The following is a 12165-nucleotide window of genomic DNA, read 5'->3' as shown; positions in this document are numbered from 1 at the left end:
CCCTTTTTTGCCGACGCCACCATCTCCGCTTTTTTCGAGATCTGTTCATCTCCAACCATCGATCTATGAAAATCGATGGCGCCTAGATCTTTTCGAGATCTGTACATCTCTGTCACACATTATCAATGAGAGTTTCAGAGGGGGTTGGTCTTGTTTTTAGGTTTGTGATAAGAATGGTGGTGTTCTAGGAAGTGGACGGATGGTCCGACGGTGGTAATGGTAACCGAGGTTATGGTGAAATTAAAAATACTAGAAAGAGAGAAATTGGTGGACCATGTGTGTGAAAGAGAGAGAAAGAAGTGGGTGGGCTGCAAGGTGGGGTAGAATGGTGTAACTTCTTTTTATTTTTTTAATGAAAATAATAATAAAAAATAAAAAAAAAATTATCAAAGGGCAAAAAAACACATATAAATACCAACAAACGATACAAAATATAAAATTTGTACCATTTTTACAATTTTGTGTTTAAATTGAACACATATAATTCGGAGCAACATCCCCCCGATAGGAATTAGGTTCGTGAGAGACCGGAACCGATCCGAACCTACCACTCCTGAATTCGTTTTGACTTTTTTCATACTGTGAAAGTCGTAATGTAAACCGGTAAACCCTAAAATTATTTTCACCCTCATGGGACCTCAAAAATCCAACGAAGAAATTACCTACAGATCATCGACCTCGAACAAAGCTTGAAATTGAAGGCATACATCCATCACGATTGAACATGAAGTCATAAACAGGTTAGCCTCGATTTATTTTCTTCCTTTTCTTTTACATTTTACAATCGACTGCAACTCCTTCATCTTAGAAGGTAGGTTCCAAATAGTTTGTGTATGGACTGCAACTCTTTGTTTGTTAATCTTCGTTAATAGTCATGAATTGTCGATTCTTACCGATTCCTTGTCTTACCTTCTGTTACTTGTTCATTTTAGTATGAATCGTGTGTATCTATTTGTGCGATTTCAAAGTATCAGGTTTAGTCTGCATTGCACACTTTATCATCGTACCAATAAGAATAGTATATTTTTCTTCTTGATTGAAAATTAAAAGTGATTCAGGAGATATTTTCAATGCGTTTTAGGCTTTTAGCCTGCATTACACATTTATCATGTAACAAGTGCCAATCAGAATATCAAACTTTAATAGCTAATTGACCTGAAGTTTAGGAGAGACATAAAGCTTTTAATAGAACTGAATTGAAATATTACAATTTTAGAACTAAGCTGCTACTTTTCAGTAACACTGAGATATTACAATCTTTCCTTTTCATGCTTTAAACTTATTACTATGTCATTTGTGTAGGATCTTACAATCACCAACTACAGAACAATTCAAGTCATTCTTTTTTCAAGAAGAATCTGTTGAATTAGGTGAAAAGGAATGGGATTTGGGAAGAGGAACAGAGCAGCAGTTGTGGTACTTGGTGATATTGGTCGCAGCCCTCGTATGCAATACCATGCCCTCTCTCTTGCTCGCCAGGTTTTTCTCTCTTTAATCTGAAGAAAAATGATCAGAATTTTGTATTTTTTTTCTTCATTCAGTAAATCAATTTATTCATTCTTAATAACAAGGTTTTGATTTGTTTGTGGCATGTGTATGTGTTTGCTTTAGCTGGTTTGATTTGATCATTATAAGACTCCTCTTCCTACTACATCTGATTAAATGCAGTTTTCAGCTAAAATTCAGTTGTATAACTTCAAGAATCCAACTTGATTGTAATTAAATGGAAAAAACACAACATAATATGATTAGATGATAGCAGCAAAGCCTAATTCAACTTCACATTTGATGATTTTTGACTATTAGTGTAAGCATGTAAAGGATCAGTTCTTAAATGAACAATCATGCTTTGGATATTTTTAAGTTGTTTGACTTTTTTTTCTTCATATGACAGGCAAATCTTGAGGTGGATATTGTTGCATATGGAGGTATACTTTTACATCACTCATTATATAATCTTCAATTAAGGATATAATATTATTCATATGATTAAGGTAAATAACGATTATCAGTGAGTTCTTGATGGTTTATTTATTCATTTTGACAGGCTCAGACCCACATTCTGCTCTATTGGAGCACCAATCTATACATATTCATACAATGGTATTATTTCTATTACTAAAAACAATTTATACAACGCAAAAAGATTCTACATACTTAATTTATCATATTTTATGTACAGAGGCAATGGGGATCAAGAGATGGAATTTTACCAAAAATATTTCGTCCACTCATGCTTTTGCTAAAGCCATTGATTCAATTCATTATGCTGCTTTGGTTTCTCTGTGTTAAGATAAAAGCCCCCGATGTATTTCTAGTTCAAGTGAGCTTCTTGAGCTATTTCACAATTCTTAAAATCTTATTATTATATTTTTTGGTATCTTTAAAATATTATTCTTTTATGGTTTTACAGAATCCACCTTCTGTTCCAACTTTAGTTGCAGTAAAATGGGCCAGCTGGATAAGGAGATCATCATTCATAATTGATTGGCATAATTTTGGATATACTTTGCTTGCATTATGTCTTGGTAGAAGTAGTCGTTTTGTATCAGTATATCATTGGTAAAAGAATTTATATATATATATATATATATTTTTTGAAAACTGATAAATTAATATAATCTGAAACTGAGTTTTGAAAACTTTTCAGGGTTGAATTACATTTTGGGAAGATGGCAAATGGAGCTTTATGTGTCACAAAGGCAATGCAACATGAATTGGATCAAGTTTGGGGAATCAAGTGAGAGGGTTAGCTTAAAGTTTTCAACTTTTTATGTTTTTAATTGCTTTAACAATAAATCTTTTTTTTTTTAATTAAATAGAGCCACTGTGTTATATGATCAGCCTCCTGAGTTTTTTCGCCCTGCTCTTCTTGAAGAAAAGCACAAGGTAAATTTAAAAAAAAAAAAAAAAAAATTCATGATATTCTAAAAGAAAATTATATAAAAAGGTAGCAAATTTATGTAATGACCTTTGTTTTGACTTTTATCCCAAGAAAATGTAACCAACTTCCTAAAACTTTTATATCAGGTAATTTAAATTTTTACCTACAAACCTTGTTTTTCATGCTTACGTGGCGTGCCATGTGCTTACAATGATGAGGTGGCATCCACATAACATTCAAAAAAAGCATTTATTTTGGTTACACATCAGCATTAGTTTGACTGATAAGTGATAACCTACTAAAAATCTTACCCTAAATAAAGTTTTTTTAAAGAAAGTTGCCTTTTTAAAGAGTAAAACAAAGTTCCTTACCCAAAATAGAAATTTGACCAAATTACATTACCTTTCTAAGAATTTAAAAGACTTCATATTATTTGATTGTTTGTTGATTACAGTTATTTTGTAGAATTAAGAAAGATATGTTCAAGCCAGATGGTCCCACAGATTGCATCAGCTATGGTAATATTGACCATCTTTGACTATCTTTGACCATGTTTGACCTGTAAAAAACTCATATTTTTAGGAATAACTATCAAGGACATGCAAGATCCAAATACAACTCTATTTACAAACAAGATTGGAGAAAGCTATTATGACTTGAAGCAAAATAGGCCTGCACTTATTGTCAGCAGTACAAGCTGGTAACTTCTACAAAAAAAAAAAGGAAAAAACATTTTATAATATTAATTAATACAAGAAAATAATTTGTTTTTCAGGACTCCAGATGAGGATTTTGGGATTCTTCTAGAAGCAGCAGTGATGTATGATAGACGTGTAGCTGCATTACTAAATGAGAATGATTCAAATGGGGAAGAAGTGTTATGGAAAGCCATTGATGATGGAAATACATTTTTATACCCAAGGTTGTTATTTGTTATAACCGGTAAGAATTCATTCAACTCTTTATTTACTCTTGTCATTATTTATATAAAAAATAATTTTTTTTTTTTGAAAAACTGTGAAGGGAAAGGCCCTGAGAAAGAGAAGTATGAAGAGAAGATAAAGAAATTGAATCTGAAACGTGTTGCTTTTCGTACCATGTGGTTGACACCAGAGGATTATCCTTTGCTTCTTGGTGAGTAATTATTAATTAACGTGCTATTATAGCATTCTACTTTTAAATCTTTTTTTATTAAATGAAAAATAAAATGTTATAATAAATAAATAGATGAAACTATGTTGTTATTTCTTGTATATAATAATTACAGGATCAGCTGATCTTGGGGTTTGCTTGCATACATCTTCTTCTGGGTTGGATCTCCCAATGAAGGTTTATATAAATATAAATTAATATATATATAAATATATAATCTGGTTAAATTTTAAATTAAATAATTTTTTGTGTTTATTAATGAAAGTACATTGTTATTATTTTATTTGTTGTCAGGTTGTAGATATGTTTGGATGTGGTCTACCTGTTTGTGCTGTTTCTTATTCTTGGTAGTTATCTTCATCTTTTTTTAGTAATAAATAATAAAATAATCCGTTTTTACGATTAAAAAAATAATAAACAAAAAAAGTTTTGACTTTTTTCTTGTTTGACTTTGATGAAGCATCACAGAGCTTGTAAAAGTTGATACAAATGGCTTACTCTTCTCTTCATCATCAGAGCTTGCTGATGAACTCATGGTAATATCTTGACTTTGACTTTGACTTTGGGTTTGACTCATGGTGTAAGATACTGTTTGCTGACGTGGCAACTTTGGCAGATGCTTTTTAAGGGTTTTCCGGATGAATGTGATGGTTTGAAAGAGCTAAAGAAGGGGGTTTTGGAGATGGGATTGTCTGCCAGGTGGGCGAATGAGTGGGAAGCAAATGCAAAGCCGTTGATATCCAAGGCAAGCTAACTTTTTGACAGCTGTCAATGTTTCATTGGGTTATTTCATTTTAAAAATTTGATTCCTTGAATTTTCGTTTCAGGTGATTTCTGGTGACGTGAATAGTTCGGTTGATTTGATTTGAAGTTGATATGTTAGTGATTTTTGGGAAGAGATTTTGGAATTTGGTGTTTTTATACGAATATAAAGATTGTAACATCCTATTGTGAAAAATAAAACATTCAGAACAAAAAAATATCATCAATATATACCTGTCGTAATTAAGTATATAATCAACCATTTGTGACTACAACCAGCTCTTATACCAATTGTCAAAATACAATATGATTTTTATTCATTTACTCTATGATTTTATGATTGTCAAAATCATATGATTGTTGACAAGTTTTAATCTCATAAAAGACTTTATATTTTGTATGTTTTTTGGATTAAACCTCAATTTTATTTTTTCATGAAAAAACCTTGTATTTTTCTATTTTTTTCGATCTGAACAACCCCAAAAGCAAAACCTAATTTGAAATTGGCAATGAAAGAAAAAACTGATGAAATCCTAGAAATCAAATACGGTTTCCAGAAGAATGGGGTTTCATGGGAACGACACTCAATGAAGGAGATAGTGGTTGGAGGATTTTGGCGGACACGATGCTCCATCTATTCAGATAGATGATGAAGAGGGAAGAGCTATGATGGAGTAGATGAGGCTAGAAAGATGAAGAGAAGGGATTGATGATGCAGATCGACAGTTTTCTAGTGTCTTCCGGTGATGTTTCTTCGTGGTTTTCAGGTGATGCTTCATTGGTGGTTGTTGCTTCCGGTGAGAAATTAGAGGACGAGAATAGGGTAAGGGAGATGAGTGATGACGGGGGAGGGGGAAGAGATACTGGGGTGAGGGGCCCATATATATATATATTTTTTTTATTTTTGATAATAATCTTTAAAAGGATAATATTAAAAAAATTGAAAATAAATCAAAAAAGAAATGACCAAGTATAATATAGTATTTTCAAAAAACACAATCAAATAAAATAATAGGGACGTTCCGAGTGCAAAACAAAAGTTATGCACCAAACACGCAAATTTAACCAAACAATAGGGAGGATTTTAGTAATTTGTTCTTAGAAATAAAATCATTTTGATCATGTACAAGTAAGACATAAGATCACAAAGGGATTATTATGAGTGTGCTCTAACTAACTCGAGATGAATTGCTAAAATGACGATGCTCTAGAAGACTTCTTGCAATTTGTGACACTCGATTTCAAGTTGAATAGACAAATTTTTGATACTCGGTTATATAATAAAACTAAAGTGGTGAGATTGAGATCGTTTTTTACTTGTAGGATCTTTTAGATTTTAGATTTTAACTACCTTGGTTAGATGTTTTAGTCTTAAGAGATTTAAGTAATTTATTATGAAATATGGAGCTTAAGCTCGCTTTTACTCAAAGATGGAGGATTGAAAAATAGGCATTTATTGAATAATTAATTGGAAAAACCGGAGTTTTTGTAATTAAATTAATAGAACCCTTAATTTCAAAATTAAATGGGTTTGATGATGTATTAAATATTTGTCTATGTAGAAAGACTGGACGACAAGTTGGAAAAGTAATTAGTAATTAGCCTCTTAAGTAAACAAATATCGTTAATTTTTTTAAATATGTCCATCTACGTCTTTTAATAAATGAAACCTAAAGATGACATGTGTTAGTTTTTTAGAATGTCTCTTTGACACGTAGCATTTTATTATTATTATTATTATTATTATTATTATTATTATTATTTTGGTAACAAATCAAATTCAATTCAAAATTTGAAAATACAAAATCATATCCTAATAACATTATTATGTTTACTTTACTTAACAAATTAATTCATAATTAATTACAATCGATAATATATTGGTTTATTTTGACATTTATTATTTTTTTATCTATATAAAAATTTTAAATATATAGACCATAGTTTCCACGGATTATAACTTAGTTATATATGAATTTAGAAACACCCTATGGTTTTCATTATGCCGTAATTGACTAAGAAAGAAAAAAGAAAGGGAGTGTAAGTTAGGGGAAAAAGAAGAAAGTTTGCAATTTCCTCGTTCTTTAGTTTTATTTAGTTTTCATAATCTTCACTAAAATTTTCTCTTCACTTTGGATTTTATTAATAATTTTATTGTTTTTTTTCCAACATTTTCTTAGGATCAGGTTGAAACCATGAAACGATCATTTTCACACAACAATCAAATCTTGGAGCAAACTAAACCTAGACATGACAAACATATAGGGACGCCACTAAGCCTGAAGCCTAACAAGAGTTCTGATTAAAAGTTAAAACTCAAACAACCGACATTTTGGAATTTAACCAGCCCTATCAGACACAATCAACTAATGTTGACAATTTGTCATTTTTGGTCTTTTCTCTGATTCAAATTCTTTAAACAAACAAATACATGTTAAAAAGTTTATACTATGTCGTAGCAATCAATACAAGAGATAAGGTAAAATGTACACACTATTTCAAACACAATATCTCAAAAAATAAATAATTAAATAAATAAAAATAAAAAATAAAATAAAAGTTCTCAAAATCTTCTATATAAAATTAAGCTATTCATTCTCCAAGTCTTCGACTAATCTTTTGAACACATCAAAATAATATGGTAGACTTCGAAAGACTGGTAAATAAATGGGGGTTTAATCTTACTGTTAGTAGAGTTGTTCAGTTATTTCAAATCCATCATATGAACTGAAACCACCATTCTTGCAAGAAAAATTGGTTTTCCCTTTCGTATTTGAGTTGGAAATTATAAAAGAAGACAACAGTAAGTGCATATTTATGACAAAAGAGATGCAAGTTAAATGATTTATACACACAATATAAAGTCATAATTACGTATTAAATGTATCACAATCATGTAGTTGTCAAATTAACACTCACCTAAAATACACCATAATAATCGTTGTTTTTGAACACCGAAAGAGAATTTAATAGTAAATCGTGTATAAAAATGATTTAGTGTAATATCCACATAATGCATGATCCTTTCAGTTTATCAACTTTATCCATGTAATATCCACATGATTAACATTAATTTAATTTTTTATAACCTATTATATGTTGTTATAATAATAGTTTTTAAACTACCGAAGAAAATTTAATGATAACTTATTAAAAAAATAGTTTAATGACTTAAAATGTATACGAGATGGGATATATTTCTCTCAAGTTATTTATCCAAATCCAAAAAAATTAATAAATTGATTATATTAAAAAGCCTACCCTTTTTTTCTACTTTTCTTCTTATCATATCAAATGTTGACATGTATCACTTGTAATCAGACATTTAATGAAATTAATAATTATTTAATCCACTTGTCAACATTTGATATGACAAGAAGAAAAGTAGGAACAAATGACAGAAAATGACAGAAACATATTTAATTTCTAAAAAAAACGTGTCACATGTATCTTGCATTAAAACAATTAAGAGAGGGATTTGCTTTTTTAGGAGGCATTTGTAACCTTTTTTTGATTTTGATTTTGCAATTAAAGTAAAGCAGGATCCCACCGAGTCACCGACTTGCAAACCCTCCCGTAACTCTTGGCTTTTGCATCGCTTAATGATACGGAATCGTACCCATTTCGATACGAAACCTCCGGTAGAGAAGAGAAACGAGTCAGCCTCGGAAATGGCGGATCAGAGTAGCAATTCTCCAGCCAGGGAAGGAATGGTGACCTATTGTTACCTCCTTCTTTACATAGCCCTCTCCAGCGGCCAGATCTTCTTCAACAAGGTCATTTTCTTCTGCACACTTTACCTTTTTACGTTTTCCGTTAACCATCCCTTTCATTCATGGCGTATCTTGAGATCTGTAACGCTTTCTGATGTGAATATCTATGATTTGATGATGAAACGTATATGAGTCGAGTTTATGATAGTTATTTATTGTTTGCAAGGATTTCTAGAGCAAAATGTATGGTCCTTTTAATCGCTATCTTCTTTGATTTATACAATCTTATGCTCCTTAACTCAACCTGATTGGAGCAACGATTTTTGTGTCGGAGGATACTTTGCTGATTTTCTCATGTGTTTCTCCTTGGTCATTCTTACTCTCTAGCGATTAAGACTTAATGTCTGCTTCATGATACAACTTCCATGATTCCATCTCAATTGAATCAGCCTTCCTTGATGCAATTTATATAAGAAAAGCCCGTTTGTTTAATAAATATTGACCGAATCAAAACTTAATTGATTTGTTCAATAACAATGTTGAATGCAGTGGGTGTTGTCATCAAAGGAGATAAATTTTCCATATCCACTTGGCTTGACACTTCTTCATATGGTGTTTTCCTCTGTGCTTTGCTTTGTACTCACCAAAGTTCTCAAGGTAATAAAATACTTATTATCTTCTCCAAAACTTAAACATCCATGTTTATAACCATACAACTTCTGCAAATCTATAACAAAAATAAACTTCCATTTGCTCACAGATTTTAAAAGTTGAGGATGGAATGACTCTCGAAATGTAAGCTTTGACCATGTTTTTATCCATTTTTAGTATGTTAGTCAATCAAAAAAAAAGTCATGACTCATGATATATTGATATGTTTCCTTTTTCTTGTATTATTTACTTTTTTTACAGATACACATCATCAGTCATCCCAATTGGTGCAATGTTTGCAATGACTCTTTGGCTTGGAAACACTGCATACCTCTATATATCCGTTGCATTTGCTCAAATGCTGAAAGCAGTCAGTAAGTATATCCTACACCATTCTCTCATACGTACAAAAGACATAAATACCCTTGTGTAACAATTAAAACAACACCACCTATGCAGTGCCAGTAGCTGTTTTCATTCTAGGGGTAGCAGCAGGACTAGAAGTAATGAACACCAGAATGCTTATGATAATGTGCTTGATAAGTTTTGGAGTATTAGTAGCTTCTTATGGTGAAATCAGCATTAATTGGGTTGGTGTTGTTTATCAAATGGGAGGTGTTGTTGGTGAAGCTTTAAGACTTATATTCATGGAGATTTTGGTTAAAAGAAAAGGTTTAAAACTAAACCCCATTTCCATGATGTATTACGTGAGCCCTTGCAGGCAAGTACCCTTTTTTACGGTTTTACCCCTGGATTTATAAACTATGATTCTATTATTTTTTTTTCTTTCTATTGAATATGTGTTTATGTGAATGAACAGAATCTTGATTCGCTGTGCAGCGCTCTTTGTCTTTTAGTGCCATGGGTATTTCTGGAAAAGCCAAAGATGGATGCACAAGGGACATGGACTTTTCATCCACTTGTGCTTACATTGAACTCCCTTTGTACTTTTGGACTCAATCTTTCGGTTTTTCTTGTGATTCAACATACAAGTGCTTTGACTATTCGTGTGGCGGGAGTTGTTAAAGATTGGGTGGTGGTGTTGTTGTCAGCACTTCTTTTTGCTGATACAAAGCTCACCATCATAAATATCTTCGGTTATGCAATAGGTAAAATCATTTTGGATTATTGTTATTATTTTTTATTGTTTGTTTGTTGTAATTATTGTTGTTGGTTGGTTGAATGAAAGTTAAGTAAATGGAAGTAATCATATTCCTTGAGGAATGGTTCATTCCAATGGAATGAACCATTCCATTCCTTTCATTTCCTGATTCCATCAAACGAAATGTGCAGCAATTGGTGGGGTGGCTGCATACAATAACTTCAAGTTGAAAAAGGAAGCTTCTCGAGTCAATGAAAATCCAAAGCCATCTCTTGGCCAGTAGATGGAATTGCACATCTGTATTCTGATTTCTGAAAAAAAAAAAGAAGTGTAAATTCGAGTATTATAGAATCAAAAGGGTGGAGTGTTGATTTGGAGGTTGTTTTTGGTAAGAGTTATTTTGGATGTGTAAATGAGTATGTATGACCATTAGATGTGATGTGATCGAACTTGTATTTGATCACTAATTAGAAGATTCTTGGAGTACAATTTATAAATGTTGTAAAATTCTACATTTTAAAATTTGTTTTGTTATAGAAGTTAAAGAGTTACTTGCTATTTGCTTTTGATGATTCTTCTTGTGCATTCGTTCTTCTTATGCATTTGTTACACTTTATTATCATGTTTAGTTGTCTTGAAAAGAATGAAATAAGTCGTTCAAACGTGTTTTTTACAATAATGCATTATTGGAAAACTTGATAAATAAAAGAAAACGATAAAGTAAAGAACTAAAGATATATTGTTAGATCAATTGTATATAAATATATTTCATGTCTTTCTAAATATATATTATATTTATGACAAATCATTAAAAAAGGTTATTTATCATTTTAAAACAATAGTTAGGCTATGTTCAGCTAGCTTATTTTTCGAGCTTTTTTATGTTGTCGTGTTTGGCAAGCCAAAAAGTAGATTATAAGCTAACTTATAAGCTAGTGTTTTAAAAAGCTACTTAGACTAGCTTTTTAGGAGCTATTTTAAAATTTTCCAAATATAACCCTTAATTAATTATAGAAATACATTATTTTAAATGTCCTTTTATGTAATTTTATATATTTCAGCTAGTTTTACCAAACATTATTTTTTATCAGCTAGCTTTTTATTTAACAACTAGCTTTTCAGCTATCAGCTAGTTTTTCAACTCGCAGCTAGGTTTTCAGCTAGTACGCCAAACATAACCTTATAGGAAAAAGTATTGTGAAAACCTATATATAGAATAATAAAAAACATATATCTTTAGTTAGTTTTATCAATAAAAATGAAGCATTGAAATTTGTTAAAAACATTACTGTTATTGAAATTTATATAACTAAATGTAATTTAAAGTATATCACTTGATTCCATTTAAAAAAAAACTTGTTGGAATGTGTGACATCTCGGAATTTAAATCAAAATCTGTGAACGGTCAGGTTCATAGTAAATCTCTTTATAATTTGATTCATTGAGTTTTAGTGCATCCTATATAAAATAAATGAGTTTATTTCAACTGTTATATGATATTTGATGATATCTTACTTCCAAATATGCAATTTAGCCAACAAATCAAATAACTCAAAATGCAACCTTAGGAATGCGTCTGAAAAACTAAAATTTCATATTAAACAGTTGTGAGCAATACAAACACTTTAGTCTCGTAGTAAATGTTTTCCTGATTCCGAAAGTATAAAGAACGTCCAAAAAGGAGTTTATATGCAAAAGATATGACCGTTTTAAAAATCCAAAACCAGTATAATACCGATTTTCTTAAAATCGCTAAAACCGTTTCTATCTGTTGAAGGACTTGCACACCTCAAATGAGAATTCCGAAATCATTTTTCGACTTAGGCTATAGCCTAATATTTAATTTCATATTTGAAATATTTTTAGTAAAAATATTTATAAAAGTAAAGAATTAGACGTTT

The 12165-nt window shown here is 30.9% G+C and overlaps 2 protein-coding genes across 4 annotated transcripts; both read left to right on the top strand.

The window, feature by feature from the left end:
- Positions 1 to 507: 507 nt before the first annotated feature.
- Positions 508 to 5073, top strand: LOC111914429 (UDP-glycosyltransferase TURAN). Of its 3 annotated transcripts, none has more exons than XM_042896259.2 (17): positions 508 to 740; positions 1303 to 1479; positions 1895 to 1928; positions 2048 to 2103; positions 2183 to 2323; positions 2414 to 2562; positions 2651 to 2740; positions 2823 to 2889; positions 3339 to 3402; positions 3467 to 3584; positions 3660 to 3826; positions 3908 to 4018; positions 4152 to 4213; positions 4331 to 4383; positions 4497 to 4572; positions 4653 to 4781; positions 4887 to 5073. In XM_042896259.2, the coding sequence occupies exons 2-17, from the start codon at positions 1381 to 1383 to the stop codon at positions 4893 to 4895; spliced, it is 1425 nt and encodes a 474-aa protein (XP_042752193.1). In that variant the 5' UTR covers positions 508 to 740; positions 1303 to 1380; the 3' UTR covers positions 4896 to 5073. The 3 variants fall into 3 exon arrangements, with proteins under 3 accessions (XP_042752193.1, XP_023765939.1, XP_023765946.1); XM_023910171.3 differs by having other exon boundaries at positions 513 to 740; positions 4864 to 5073; XM_023910178.3 differs by lacking the exon at positions 508 to 740 and adding an exon at positions 744 to 811 and having other exon boundaries at positions 4864 to 5073.
- A 3248-nt stretch (positions 5074 to 8321) lies between these two features.
- Positions 8322 to 10822, top strand: LOC111914443 (probable sugar phosphate/phosphate translocator At3g14410). Its single transcript, XM_023910187.3, has 7 exons — positions 8322 to 8574; positions 9061 to 9168; positions 9272 to 9306; positions 9424 to 9536; positions 9622 to 9883; positions 10003 to 10271; positions 10456 to 10822. Exons 1-7 carry the CDS (start codon positions 8401 to 8403, stop codon positions 10545 to 10547), a joined length of 1053 nt encoding a protein of 350 aa, XP_023765955.1. The 5' UTR covers positions 8322 to 8400; the 3' UTR covers positions 10548 to 10822.
- The last annotated feature ends 1343 nt before the right edge of the window (positions 10823 to 12165 follow it).

The sequence above is a fragment of the Lactuca sativa genome, chromosome 7, assembly GCF_002870075.4.
Source record: "Lactuca sativa cultivar Salinas chromosome 7, Lsat_Salinas_v11, whole genome shotgun sequence".
NCBI lineage: Eukaryota > Viridiplantae > Streptophyta > Magnoliopsida > Asterales > Asteraceae > Lactuca > Lactuca sativa.
The sequence above is the reverse complement of the archived record's forward strand: the minus strand, read 5'-3'. Positions and strand labels throughout refer to the sequence as shown.

Bases quoted from the DNA above. Each gene is read 5' to 3' on its own strand.
- LOC111914429 (XM_023910171.3), top strand. From the start codon at position 1,381: ATGGGATTTGGGAAGAGGAACAGAGCAGCAGTTGTGGTACTTGGTGAT. The intron at 2,563-2,650 runs GTAAAAGAATTT...AAAACTTTTCAG, and splicing joins TTTGTATCAGTATATCATTG to GGTTGAATTACATTTTGGGA. The intron at 2,741-2,822 runs GTGAGAGGGTTA...TTAATTAAATAG, and splicing joins GATCAAGTTTGGGGAATCAA to AGCCACTGTGTTATATGATC.
- LOC111914443 (XM_023910187.3), top strand. From the start codon at position 8,401: ATGATACGGAATCGTACCCATTTCGATACGAAACCTCCGGTAGAGAAG. The intron at 9,884-10,002 runs GCAAGTACCCTT...TTCGCTGTGCAG, and splicing joins TATTACGTGAGCCCTTGCAG to CGCTCTTTGTCTTTTAGTGC. The intron at 10,272-10,455 runs GTAAAATCATTT...CGAAATGTGCAG, and splicing joins TATCTTCGGTTATGCAATAG to CAATTGGTGGGGTGGCTGCA.